We start from the raw sequence: 14985 nt of genomic DNA, 5'->3' as shown, positions 1-14985 counted from the left end.
TGCTGAGCCACGGCACTGCAAGCACTGGATCACTCATTAGACTGGAAAAAGAAACAGAAAAACAAGTTCAAATTACAAGGTTAATAAATAAAGAGCCCACCAAACAGTATAAAGATCACACTTTGATTTGTCATGCCAAATGGCACTGATGCCACAAAAGTTCAACAACCGCAAATTCAACCGTGGAAGACATGACAATCACAAAAAGACATGGTCGTAATGACAGCATCTTATCTCAAACACTGACCAAAGGTGAAGTTCTGCATGGATTACGACCAAATGGAAATATGCTAAACAAAGGAAAATAAAAATGATATAATACACTATATTTATTATCCCAAGGTAAGAGAAAAATGTCCATTTTAGAGAATTTGTGACGTTAATTCCATGTGAACAGATCCTCATATTGATTTTACTATTGATTATCACTATGCCTTATCTCTGCACTTTTCTATAACACGTGCACAAAAGCACATGGTGTTGCTAATAATATAAAACACACTGGACACTGTATCAAATGTCCATTATTATATTTTCCATGAAAAATCTCACTACAGTTTTATATTATGCTGACGTTTATGTTGCTGTCATATATAGTGTCCCATGTTTATCTTACAGCCATTAAAAGAAGAGCAAATATCACATGACTACTGCTCAGTGTAACTGGGTCATAGCTTAATAGAAAAGGTATCCTGAACACTAACAATAAATATCCAACATCAAACAGGAAAAGCATTTATCTGCTGCATCATCTGACTAGGGCAAGGCTCCTGTGTTTCCAAAGCTCTGTCCAGCTTGGGAAAACCAAATGCAATGGCTTCCAAACTCCTGTCTGCTCTTTGCTCTGTACGATATATATAATGTGAAGCTAGGAATTATACCCAGCTGCTAACATCTTCCCTGCTGCAGCTGTTGGAGCAATCTAAATGGAGAGCTAAAGCGATTGTTCTTTAAACAAGAAGATTCTGGAGCTTCCACAGGAATGCTTGCACATATTCTCAGAGCTTGGCCGTGTCAAACATGCACAGACAAGTGTTGCCACATGCATTTTCACTGGGGAGCCACACAGGCAGACCTCGGTTTTGGGTATGTAGGTCAGTGACTAGGGAGTAGTGGGTGTGTGGTTTATTACGAAATTTCTAAATCTTTGCGACCAAGCTGTGCTTGTGCAAAGAAAAAAAGAATAAAGAAAGGAAGAAAGAAAGAAAAGCAAAGGAAACAATCAAAGAAAGAAAGAATTAGCTGAAAGCCAGAGACCTTTCAACAATGTCACATTTGCTCAGTATTTGTAATAAAGACTATAGTATTTATTTATCATTTAGTATTTACAGTGGTAGCTCAGTGGGTAAGTGCTGGATTACTGATCAGAGGGCTGGGGGTTCCAACCCCGGTATTGACAAGCTGCCACTCTTGGGCCCATAATCCTTTGTGCTCCATGGGTGCTTTATCATGGCTGACTCCAGCTTCTAAACTGGGGATATGCAAAGAAAATAATTTCACTATGGTTTAATGTATCTAAAAAAATAAAGGCAATTCTAATCTATACTACCATCTTTACCTTCTTCTTCCCACCTTGTACACATGTTGAGTCATGTACACCATATGGAGCAAACGGTTTAACAGCTTGTGTGTATGGTGGAAGCTTCATTTATTGCTGAATGTATGCTTCACATGTCAAGTGCCTTTTCTAATAAATATTATGCAAGTCCCTGGAATCCACTTGCTTTAAGTTGTTTTTCTTGAAGTAGTATTTTCTTTAGTTGTGCTGCTAGCCTTATGGATGATGTTTTACTCTGAACTTGATATTGAACTGCTTGTGGCATTCACTGGCATATTACTTTTAAAATTTGGAAGAACTTAGCAATGGAATGCCAGGAAATAGGATTTATTGCTAGTTTACAGACACCGTCAAATGCAATTAGCAAAATCAACTCTGCAAAATCTGCCCAGTGTACACATCCTTTTCTGGCAGTGGAGCAGTGTGATTGCCACAGGAACACCAGTGGGATGGATGATCACATGGACCGTGTATGCCCTTTGATGGAAACCTTTTAAGATCTTGATGATGGTGAATATTGATGACCTGCCTCCGCAGACACAAAAAAAAACTTCTCACTTGTGCTGGAGTCTCATAATGACACTCCTTTCTAAATAACTCTATAAACTTTGCCAAACTGTAGTATCTCTGCAAACTGTTTTGATAACATTCTGAGAATCACTTTCATGCTCTTCCAATAAGCTCTTCTTACATGTATTTGTAATCAGATGATTTTACGGTGGCCTTATGATTAACCTATTGATTTCTGTAGCTGTATCACAAATGTATGTAAATTAATCAACTGGACTTGCAGTGTTCCATGATGACAAAGTGGCAAATATTTCTTCTAACTGCTTCCTTATCCAAGAAAAAGGGTGGTGGTGCTTGGTAATTCTCTTGGTAATTCTTATCAGTAACTATCCAGGATTTACAGAATCATGACATGTGTAACTGATGTTTTGTATGACAACAAAAGGAAAGAAAGAAAGAAATATAGAAAAAATGAAAGAACGAAAATAATTATTTCACATAATGTGCTATAATTCAGTTTTATGCCAGAACCAGACAGAAAGTGCTGAAGTATTACATGCCAGATGATCATAGTCTGTGTCCAAAGCAGAGCACACATGACACCTGCCTTATGACAGAATGCTGTAGCCAAGTACAGGGAGGTCATCAACAGTGGAGAAGCATGCCTCCTGGAGTCATGACAAACTTAACTCTATTACTCAACAGGACACTGTAAATAACCTGCCAGGAACAAATATCTACTTCCTCCATCACCTAAACACATATACACACCCTCCAGCACATAATCTTCAGCTCTGCATATTCATTAATCACATTACTGCAACTGTAACACATTATATCACAATCAGCAATCAGAGTATCAGCAGTGCATGTAAGACAGCTGCTTAGGGCTCCTGTTTCATGCTTAAGCAAGAGGAAGGGTGAACTGACCCACAACACATACACACATATACACACACACACACACACACACACACACACACACACACACACACACACACACACACACACACACACACACACACACACGTGTTATTCCCAGTGTACAGCCAGCACAGGCTACGTGCTCAAGAGGAAGCAGGCTGTGGAGGGTTAGAGCTAAGAGGACTGGGAAAGTAATAAAGCTCCATTAAACCCCTGTCCTCTCATTGTCCCCTCACGGCAAGTCTGTGTTACTCTGCCTGAACAATAGCTGAAAAATATTTTTGGGACCAGAGAAACAGGAAGACAATCTGTGCGGTAAAATAACAACAAAAACAACTTGCGCACTCCTATTTGGAGATGACACTTTTTATTGATCAATGATGCTTTTAGATGCTGAAATATCAGCTAGACATTATCTCAACAGTGTAATTAAATGAGCTTACGAACACCGGACTAATGTACCCGTGAAAATGATATTGTAAATGTAGACAACAGATGAACTATTAAGTTAAAGGTTACAAAAAAAACAACAACCCCCCAAAAAAACCCCACAACAAACATACACAGGCATATGATACTCCTTACTTACACAGTGCTGCTTTCTGCATGGAACAAAAAAGGCATTTTATAGTCAAACCTGTCTTATGGTCAGTGCTTACAGCTGGATGCAACATGAGACAGGTAAATGGAACTTACTATGAAATTGTAAGAGTGTTCAAAGACGGCAAGAACATTTAATTCTACAAATAAAAGCAATCACTATCCATATGCAAATATAGTTTAAACAAGAGAACCCTCAAATCCTCTCCATTTTTTTAGTGAACATACCTAGATTATAAAGACATATTTAAGTCTCACAGGTATCCCTCACCATCATGAGAGAGCAAAAGGAAAATCAATGCTTACCAGATCACGCCACACGAGTGTGTACGAGCAGCAGCAGCCAATAAATATGCTCTGGCCCCAGCGGGGGCCAAAGTCCAAACCCCACACACTACTCTAATGTCTTTTGCTGTGGAGCACATTTCCTGGCGCCTCACCAATCCAAGAGGGCAAGCAAGAAGCACTCACATCTGATAAGATGCCCTTAACGCACCTACATGTTTATCACTTCTTACATATTGAGATATGTAAGAAGCGATAAACATGTAGGTGCGTTTGTGTCCACAACAATAAAGGCTTGTTCTTAAACACACCCTTCTATACAAGTAATATCCTGACTGTACCTGAAACACAGTTTTTACAAAAGTCAGGTTCAGCAAAGTAAAAAAAAAGGTTAGAACACAGCTTCACTGTGTAAAACACAGGCAAATAGAAGTGTGGCATGAGCGGTGTTATGCTTTTGTCTCATTTGTACCTGGAAATAAACCATTGTAGATCATCCGTAGTGCAATAATGAAACATCTTATGATACAAAAATTAAGTAATGTACAATCAAATGACTCAAAAACAGTACAAACATTAAAAAAATAACTTTATAGAATAGATGAGGTCGATTGGGAGGGTGCGTTTTTTTCTCAGGGCCTTCAATAGACAAGACACTAAAGACCCTGATTAAAAATTGTGCTCCAGTGCATTAACTTCTGGAAATCCAAAACTCACACCAGGGCAAGTGAAGTTAGTACTAAAGTCAATACCATCTGATGGCTAAAGTGGCTTTAATCAGAGTAGGGAGATAAAACTAGTATTTGCTATGCTGCAAATAAAACTGATCAATAAAGATATTTAATAAACTAATTGATAATAAAATCATAAAAACACACCTTCACCACTACAACTACTACTACAAGCAGCTAATATAAATATCTCACACACACACACACACACACACACACACACACACACACGTGTCTTTTAAAAGCCTAACATACTACTCAGTGTCACTTAATTAAGCTTGATTAAGGAATGCTTAACGATTAATAGAGAATTTGAATAAATAAGTAATTACTTACTTATAATTACTGATCTACTCATCAACAAAATACTAATCAATAATCAATCTCAGCAATCAATCTATAATATAATAAACTGTTTGTCCCGTGCAGACTAATACCATACAGAACAATAATACACTGCAATGCTATCGGATAGAAAGCTTCATTTTCATGCCACTTGATGGACCTTCTTATGAAATTTGGCATAAAAATCAAAACAAACATACAGTTATAGTAGATTAAGTAAAGAGAACTAACTCCCTTTGGATTTGCATTGACGCTTCAGAATCGAGCAGTACCGCTAACATAGATTTTTTTTTTATCTGTTACAGTGACACACATGCTCATTGCTGACCAAAATGCCCCACTACCTCAGTGAAGTTCATTTCGCCCAATCCGAAGTCGCCATACACCAGTTCCTCCACACTGCACCTCGGAGCTCCTATTTCCAGCCTCTTCGTCGGATCTCCACTTCCGGTCAAACCCATCAAGGCAGCCAATAAGCGAAGGACAGCGGGTCGTTGCTATGTGACTGCAACGTAGCTTAGAGTATGCGATTACTAAGGAGGCATTCATTTTCCGCGGAAGTCCAATGGCTACAAATGTTTGATCAGAAACAATGATATTTATGAATTATAATATGAGCGGTGAAGTGAGAGTTATTTCAAAGACTGCTGCTTTGAGTATCTCTTTAACATGACTAATAACACCGCCACCTGTTAAAGTTATTACGGAAAAATGTGATCAGTGCTGCCACCTGCTGACCAACTCCTAACCGATTAAACCAGTCTCATAAATGAGTGCATGTAAACCTTTATTCAGAAGTTATGAAGATAAATTCCTTCATTTTCTTATAAGTAAAAGGTTAATTGATTTTTATTACTTGAATCTAACGTCACTCAGTTCTAATCATTTAAACTAATAAATTCTACTAAGTTAATTACACTGAATCCAAAGAAACTACAGGATGAAATTGATCAAATCCATTAACTCATTCAATATTTATTGTTTTATATATATATATTTCATTATAATATATATATTCACAGAATCACAAATTAAACATTTACCCAATTTATCTCATTGTTAGATTTAGTTTAGATTAAAAAAAAAAGCATAAAATGTACATTATAAATTAGTGTTTGATATTTATTGGAAATCATTCTCCAACAATTTTTCTGTAAAGGTTTTTCTTTTGAGTGTCTCCATTACTGTATCTACTACTGTCTTCACTACATACAATATTTAGTTTTAGTAATATCAAAGTATTAGTTTTATTAAATATTCTAATTTGTGTGTTACATTAGTCTTACCCTCATTGGCATAACAAAAAGCTCAATACAAAATATAAAGAATATCAACAATAAACTGTTGTTATATTTGATATATTATTTAAAATATATATATTTATCTGTGTTGTCTTGTCTTAAGCAAGTTAATATTACTAAACAAAATGATAATTAGAATGAATAAATAAAAAAATTGTTATATAGAATTAATTTTATGCGTCTGAAAGCGTGTCAGATTATTGCTATAAAAGTAGACTAACATGAAATATTTTTTTATACTAGATGGTAAGAATATTGATATGTGCCAGTCCTCCCAATCACTTAGTTCCATGGCGACAAGGTTACCATGGTCTCTTGTCAGTGCCATCACATCCTGTCTGTCCCCCCGTCTGTTCTCTTGTGTGTGCCAGTCTCTGTGTGTCCCCCTAGGTGCCCATCAGCATCTATAAATTCTGGACCAGTCAAAGGCTGGCCAGCCTGTAGCCATGTAACTGCTCTCTTAACACTAGATAATGGCTTTAGTTACAGAACCAGCTGCTCCAGGGCTACACAATGGATGCTTTGGGGGAAAAGTGTTAGATATTTTGCTGATGTCTTGGTCCCATAGGTTATAGTAAGAAAAACAATTTTTTCAAAAAACAACACTAATGCAGAAGTTAATAAAACATTTTTGGAATATCAAATTCAACAGACACGTAGTTAGATATTTATTTTTATTATTGCTCTTCAAAAAATGACAATCCAGCTGAAATAAACAACAACAACAACAACTCAGTGCCATCTTTCAGTTGGTATCCAGTGACGTATTGCTGCCCTTCAGGGAAGGCAGTAGGTTGTATAGTTATCTCCTGATGGGGCAAAATCACGACCCTGAAACCACACAACCTACTACCTCACCCTGTACGAACATCACTGAAAAGTTTCTCCAGCGTACAGACATCTTGTTTGAGCTCACAGATGAACAAACATCAGTGGAACTCAAAATAGAGCTGCTTGGTATTTGTTGTCTTGTCTTTAAACAACACCAGAAATCTGACTAAACTGAAGACACTGCTGGATAAACACATTTTCTCATTATTCGGCATTCAGACAAACTGCTTTTATTTATAAAAAGTTTAAATTAGCTTGAAGAAAAAGGGAGACTTACATTCATAGAAGCAAGGCTTTTTGTATGTTAGGTTTCACAAAGGTCAAAGCACGAAGGTCTTCTCAAACTATTTTCTTCTGTATAGTTTGCCTTATGTTTCAAATCCTGTTTTCAGTAATAAATGCAACATTTTTATATTTTCTTTCCTTCATTTCTGCTATATTATACCGGGAATCTACGAGGAAGCACTCATTAACACACTTCTCTTGCTACTATTAGATGGGGTCTAATAAATCCTTAAAGGCATCTGTGATGAGGTCGTTTACTGGTCACGCAGCTCTTCATCGGTGACATTACGGCCACTTCAGGAAAGACAGTAAGTTGTATAGTTATCTGACAGCAAGGGCTCAACCCTAAAACTATACAACCTACTACCTCACCCCAAAGGACAGTGTCTCTTTGAAACAGGACTGATGATCCACATACATTAACTCCCAAACAATTCATTCCAATTCAAATTTATTGAATCCAGATACAGAGTAATAAAGGATTCCTGAGGATTATTAGACATATCTGGCAAACATATAGACAAGTGTAATAACAAGAAGTGTAAATAAATAATACCACCTTAATACACAGCTTTGCTTCATGAGGAGTTCCACTGGACACGATTTTATGTAAAACAATAATTATTTGGCCATCTGTGGAAGAGAGAAAGGGAGAAAAAGAGACAAAAAGTGATTGGATTGTAAACATTTATTTACATGTACAGCAGTCAACACAGCAGTGACATATGCTTTCTCTCGCTGTGTCTTTAGCTACACTGTGTGGTGTGATGTTTCTCAAGCTCTTTTCATTATTAATGGAATTCTTGTTTACAGTTTTGCATGCTGAGCCTGAGCAGGATCAGATCGCACCTCTGGCTTGAATGAGCACTGGCGCATCGGTTCCACATGTGTGGACTGCAAACATGCAGGTATGACTGCGGCGTGCATATGCAAGTGTCCATATCTGAGTAATCGGGAGGCCTGAGAGTGTGGGATACATTGTGGTTTACCTCAGGCACACACATACAGCTTACTCATACTACCACAGACCCCACTGTTACCGCAGCACTGACTCACACAAGCTTACCATACGCACACAATCACACGATGCACAAACACACTACCACTAACTCAAACACTGAGTCAAGTCATTTTCCAAACAAAATAAGACTAAAATATCAAGTGTTTATTTTTTTAAGGGCCATAAATATAAAGCTGTGGTTGAATCAAATTCGTTTAATGGTTAAATATTAGGGCTTTGAATTATTCTTAGGCTTTTTTTATTTTTTATTCGGGAACAATGCTATAAATACACATCAGATAGGATAAACAGATATACAGCACACTGAAATATTACTTGTGCATGTAGTTCTTCAAAATCATATTACAAATAAAGAATAATGTTACTTAGGTACCACTCAAAAATTACACTGTTAGAAGCAATCATTGAGAAAAGAAAAACCTTTAAACTCCCTTTTTTTGGCCTGGTTTCCATAAAAAGTTATGTAAGAATAAATTTAATTTAAACACATTTGCTTTACTTTTTTCAAGGTTCCTCTCTATTACATTTTCAGAAAACTAGGTCTCTCTTTTCATTTCTTTCTCAGTTTGACCCATTTGTAAAATTCAACAGTTTATAAAGCAATTTACATTACTCATTTACCTACTCTACACTTGGAGAGTGTAGAGTAGGAGTAACCTGCTCTGAATCATGCTCTATAAATGTACACCTCCTCAGTGAAGGGCGTTTTTAAAAATCAACCACCTCTACAATAAAGCGGGAAAATTAACAACATCCCTCAAGCCAAATCATCCATCCACATCAAACTGCGGTGGGAGTAATTATAAGGCCTCCTCAGTGTCCTTGAAAGACCTGTTGGAGTGAGTAGAGTTAAATGTGGAGCTGAGCTGCACTCCCTGTCCATGTGTCTAACAATGTTTGGTGTTACAGGAGCTGTGTGTGCTGGACTTTTAATAGATAAATGCGAAGGCTTGTTTTATCCCACACATTCTAGTTCTCCTTCCAGTTCCATCCCATCACTCTTACATTGCATGACGTGACAGTGTCATTACATAACCTGTGACCTAGATGCAGGAATGGCACACCTCATAGAAGCTCAATCTCTACACATATAAAGAGAAACAGAGATGTAGAATGATAAGGCACATCACTTGGCGTTTCTCGCCTTTCTCAGTCCGAATCATGCATGTTCTATACATTCACAATGCACCCATTGTGCATTCATTTGTGCTTGATGTAGGTAATCATTGTTTCTTGTTTGAATACGTTGTTCATATGACCCTATGGAGCCTGGTGGAGATAGTGTCAGGTTGGAGCAATTAACAGCCAGTAGGTGGCGCTGTACTCCTAAGGCTTAAGACCTGCCTGCTCCTTGCAGTGAGAGCGAGAGCGCTGTATTCTGTGACAATAGGGCTTTTATGCAGAACAGGCCACTCTCTGCACTGCTCCAGAGTCCCGTTTCTCTTAATCCCCATTTGACCTTTGGGTGCTGGAGTCACTTTCATGCACCTGATTTCTGTTACCAAAGCTGCAGCAAGGAACCATGGTCATTGTGACAGCTGTTTTTTTTAGAAGAACTGATAAAAGAGATTTGATTTGCTGCGGTTTGTAAGCTCCGCTGACAGAGAGCAATGCACCCTGTCTGATGTAATATTACAGTGATAAATCAGTGCTGCAGGTATTTGAATACGTCTTTTCGCACCAAGTCAAAAGTCAACAAAATTCAAAATAAAGCTGCTGCCTGAAAATAATCTGTTAAACATTTATGATAGCAAAGCACACCCTAGCCAGATGGGCAAATAATACCAGGTTTTAATGATGCCTTAAATGATCACAAAACAGAGACGTAATACTCAATAAGAATTCGTAAAATAAATAAAGCACCAATGTTCACTAACAAATGCCAAGCTTCCCAGCAATTAATAAAAAATACTTAACACTATAGATGAAATAAACACACAGACATTTAAATACTTTATGTTTAACCAAATAGCAGACGTATTAATCGAGACGCTTTATATATATTTTTACTGCAACATGATTTTCAATCCAAAAGTTCCATTTGTTATTTCCAGACAATTACAGCTTTACTAAATATATAGTCATGACCGAGATCATAACAGAATTGTAAAAGTTCCACAGAAATGTCACTTGTCTACAATCCATCATCTACATGGTTACATGATTACAGATTTGATCAGAGTAATGTATCATTTCTTTCAGCAAACTGGTGTGGTTCAGCCACATTTGACTGACAGTGTCATAACCGTTAATTCACTGGCATTATGTAAGTTCTCAGATAATACGCTAATGTCAAACTAATGGTGATTTGATTCTAAACAATACTGTCACTAAAGCAATTAAATGTATTCTAATCTGTATTTTCATATATCAGGAAAAAAATCTGAAATCGGCAGTCATTTCAGCAACACCTTTTAAATTGAAAGAAAATAATCAATAGCTTTTTTTTTTATTTTACTTTTTTTTTACATAATCCAGGTGATGCTGTATTACTTGCATCTTATAAGTTATTATTTTATAGTAGTCATTTTTATAAAATAAAACAATTATCCAAATAAATTTATAATGATTTATAATGATCTTACTTTTTCATCAAATACTCTTAATCAACATTTACATAAATCTAAGATGACACTTTTGTTAGTGACAGAAATATGCTTACACTTTCTGTTGTGATCTGCTTTAAATTTGTTAAAGAATTGATATAGGATACAGGTAATGTCAGCATTATGCTGTACACACACACACACACACACACACACACACACACACACACACACACACACAAACACGCACACATACACACAAACACACACATTTAAGTTCATAAAGTCCTCCCGGTAAAGAATGTTATAAATATTTTTTTAGTGCTGATTACACACATTTCATATTCATTAAATGAAATACAAGTTGCAAAATAATTAACAACTTTTGATAAACAATTTAGGAACTTTTGCTTTTGCAATTACGCATTTATAATGCTTTTTAATTTTAGAAATGGAAAACGTGACGTAAGCGCAAATATGTGCATGTGCAAAAAAACAGCACAAAAAAAAGAATTCTTAACATTACATTTAGCAAAATAATTGTCAATGCAACATTAACAAAATTTAATTAATCTTTACATTAAGAATGAAGCTGTGACACTTCTACACAATTTTCTTTAGAAAAACAACTGCCACTATTTTTGTATTAAAAAGTCAGAACATCGTGAAGCACTTTGCCTGTGAGCTTAATCATAAACTTGTGATTTTACACACATGGCTTAAAAACAAGAAGGACCTTTTAAATATATACACTTTGTTCTAGAAAGTTATATTCAGTTCCCATCACTTGAACACAAACAGTTAAACATTAAAACACATTCTTACACAGACAAAAACATACAAAGATATCTACTATTTAAACATTTTTAACAATTTATTAATTATCATATTTTTAAATATTAATTTTCCAGCACCTCCAATTCTGTAAACCTAATCATGCTTTAAATATTTTGGTAATTTAAAATAGCAAATTGATTTTCTTCGGCATGTAAAGATATTACAATAATTATGCTTTAGAAGTTTAAAATAATAAATATTGTTTGTGTAGATCAATCATGAAATGCTGTTAAATTCGTTTAATGTCATGTCCCCCTATTCTGTTTTTTTTTTCCTTTTTTTTCTCATTCTGCACTGAACACAAGACACGTTTTACGTCTAGACTGGGTATGGATGAGTGTCTTTTTGGGCGGGGGGTTTGGGGGGTGTAGACCCTTTATTCTCATATGCACACATTAAAGGCGTGGGAATTTCATTCAGGGCTGAACTAGAGTCCTCTTGCCTCTTGTGGGGCAAGTAAGTCTAGTTGTGTGTTGTTTTTGTTGTGTGTATGTCATTATGTTACAGTGTTCGAGGTTGTTTTACAATTATAGTAATACGCACAAAATTTTATAGGAACCCCCAACACACACACACACACACACACACACACACACACACACACACACACACACACAGAGTTCTGAAGAAATACAGCAAATAATGAATATTTCACAAGAAACACCATGCATATATTTAAATGTTAAATTCTATTCAGACACAAAATATATTTCATACTCTTAAATAAACAAGGTTTACTGGTTAAACCTCAAGCTTCAATCATGCCCCAACCACCCTACCATTTACATGACGCCACCTGCAATGTGCTTATACCATACACCATTTCTGGAACACTCCATTCACTAAAGGGAAAAAAAAAAAAAACAGAGTAGACGGGTCGATTCAGAAAGGATGGGTGGGGGTGTTCACTTCCAACTCAATATGCCACTTATGTGCCAAAACACTTCAAACCCCCCCACTCAGAGATTAATCTGTCATTTGTCCAGCAGTATACTACCTATCATAAACCAACTCAGGTGAAGCAGACCTGCTGAACTACTTGCCTATAAATTTTAATTTAATTGCATTTACAGGGAGAAATGCTGCCCTTACTGCTGCACCACCACCTATAAATCTAAACACAATTTCTGATTGTTTTGCTGAGTAAACATAAGAAACCAAAAATTATTACATCTTCAAAAGGTGCTCATATCTCTGTGTGTGTGTGTGTGTGTGTGTGTGTGTGTGTGTGTGTGAAAAAAAGAGAGAGTGTGTGTGTGTGTAAGGGTGTGCTCAGAGATCTCTTTTTGTAATGTTGAGATAATTTTGCCCTTACTACAATACAATATAACCTAAAAAATAATATAAAATAAAAAATAAAATAAAATAAAGTAAAATAAAAACAGGCACAGATATGCGAAACCCCCCCCCCGGAAAATTCCCAAATAAAAATCGAATACTCCTTCAAAATATAAAATGATGAGCTTAAATTTCTATTTAAACCTTAAGTGACAGATATTGATTATAAAGTTACTTTAAGAAAAATACTTAGTTATAAAAACATTAGTTATAATATTATAATGCGTACTTACAGAATTTTCTTTGTTTGATTCTTGCAAATATGATATTTAAAAAAAAAAATTAACAAACCACAAACCAATACATTTTAAAATGATGTATTTTTAAAAAAGCATTAGTTTCAGCTCATATATTAAAAAACCTGTCAGGCTGAACACAAGGTTTCTAGAAAGCAAATTCTGTACTCCTGACTTCCTTATTAAACGAAATGGATGCCTGCAGAAAATGTTGGGATGGTAGTAGGGTTTGGCCTGGCCTTAATGTCGTAATGAGTCTTTATAAGGACTCGCATCTGAAGGACTCCCTTCTAAGCCTTATATATTAGCGATCAGAAACCAAATAAGCCCAATAAAGGCAGCAAATTCTAAATTTTGAAGGTAAAACAGGCAAATTTTCTTTTTCTAAGCGCCGAAATATCGATGTGGTTACCATACTATTATGATAAAAAACTGCCTGCCGATTTGCGCCATATTTTGTAGCTTTAAATTCTTATAATATTCGACCTGTTACTGTGCAGATTTTGCATGTTGGTCATGGAAATAAATAAAAAAAAATCATTAGTTAAAACCAACGCAAGTGCATCGATAGGCATGTAAACATAGACACACGTTTGAATTAAAAATATGATCCTACATTCGAATCGACCACGACAGACTTAGAACTATACATGTAAAAAATGTGATTATACACAATAACCCTCACTGAAAATGCTGTATAAAAAACTTACCTCACAAAAGGGGAAAATGTGGACAGACTGAAGCAATACAGACTGGTCCTGAAGGCCTGTATTCAGGAAGAGACAGACAGAGAAAGAGAGAGAGAGAGACAGAGAGGAGAGAGAGCAAGCAGTGAGCTCTCATAGAGGAGGCAGGCCCAAGGGGGCCAAGTCAGGCTTTCTACCCCAGCTGCAGCCCCCAGCATTGGGCCACATGCCTGTCCACCACCACTGGCCTGGGACAAACAGGCCCTAGCCACAATAGGAGGCCATGAGTCTCATCGGTGAGGCGCGTGGGTCAGCCCGTCTGCCAGTTAACAAGTCTTTGAATGAGGAATGTTAGCAAACAGGCAAATAGAATGTCCGTTGCATGCTAATGATCCAGCCAGTCCGCTTGCAGCATTGGCCCAGGCCTATGAATAATTCAGCATGCTAAAAACCGAGCTCCCTCCTCCTTTAACCCCCTCCCCTCCACACCCCATGCGTCTGAAATGCCTTCAGTGGACGAAGAGAGCGCACGAGGGAAGCGAGAGACGAGGAGTGTAGGCAAGACGCAGAAAAAGTATTCCAAATCTCAGCTCGCTCGCTAGCTCACTTCCTTTGCCGTTGCATGGTGAAGGTCCACTTTTACATCCAGCTGAATAAACACGTAATGTCACAAGCACATGTACGTACACACCCAGCTCCAAAATCTGCTCTTTCGTTTCAACATGCAACTTATAGCTTTCGATGGAGGTATCTCTCACTCATTGCCTTTTTACGTCTTTTGTTTGGATTTGGCACCTGTCCCAGAAAAAGCTCCACCACTGCACCACCCTCCTGCTCTCCTTTCAGAGAGAGAGCGAGAAGAGTGTGAAAGAAGCACTGTATGTGTGCGCATGAAAGAGCGAGCAAAGGGAGGGTGAGAGAGAATGGAAGAGAGAGAGAGAGAGCGAGAGA

General features: G+C 36.9%; 1 protein-coding gene and 1 long non-coding RNA gene across 7 annotated transcripts in view; both read right to left on the bottom strand.

Annotated features, from left to right (window-relative positions):
* Positions 1 to 4134, bottom strand: part of pparaa (peroxisome proliferator-activated receptor alpha a) — a 13045-nt gene extending 8911 nt beyond the window's left edge. Inside the window, exons 1-2 of the mRNA XM_046873100.1 lie at positions 3899 to 4134; positions 1 to 41 (exon numbers count right to left, since the gene is read on the bottom strand). The exon at positions 1 to 41 is cut by the window's left edge and continues 204 nt beyond it. Coding sequence (XP_046729056.1) covers positions 1 to 41; positions 3899 to 4017 — 160 coding nt within the window. The 5' untranslated portion in view covers positions 4018 to 4134. The remainder of the gene's footprint in view (positions 42 to 3898) is intronic.
* A 1169-nt stretch (positions 4135 to 5303) lies between these two features.
* The window catches only part of LOC124401817, a 30094-nt gene continuing 20412 nt past the window's right edge, over positions 5304 to 14985 (bottom strand). The window contains exons 6-7 of one of the 6 annotated variants that reach the window (XR_006928620.1): positions 7930 to 8003; positions 5304 to 5522 (exon numbers count right to left, since the gene is read on the bottom strand). This is a non-coding gene — a long non-coding RNA (uncharacterized LOC124401817). Of the gene's footprint in view, positions 5523 to 6914; positions 14115 to 14985 lie in introns of those variants that run through there. The other 5 variants (XR_006928617.1, XR_006928618.1, XR_006928616.1 and 2 more) reach the window with 5 other exon arrangements.

The sequence above is a fragment of the Silurus meridionalis genome, chromosome 18, assembly GCF_014805685.1.
Source record: "Silurus meridionalis isolate SWU-2019-XX chromosome 18, ASM1480568v1, whole genome shotgun sequence".
Lineage (NCBI taxonomy): Eukaryota > Metazoa > Chordata > Actinopteri > Siluriformes > Siluridae > Silurus > Silurus meridionalis.
The sequence above is the reverse complement of the archived record's forward strand: the minus strand, read 5'-3'. Positions and strand labels throughout refer to the sequence as shown.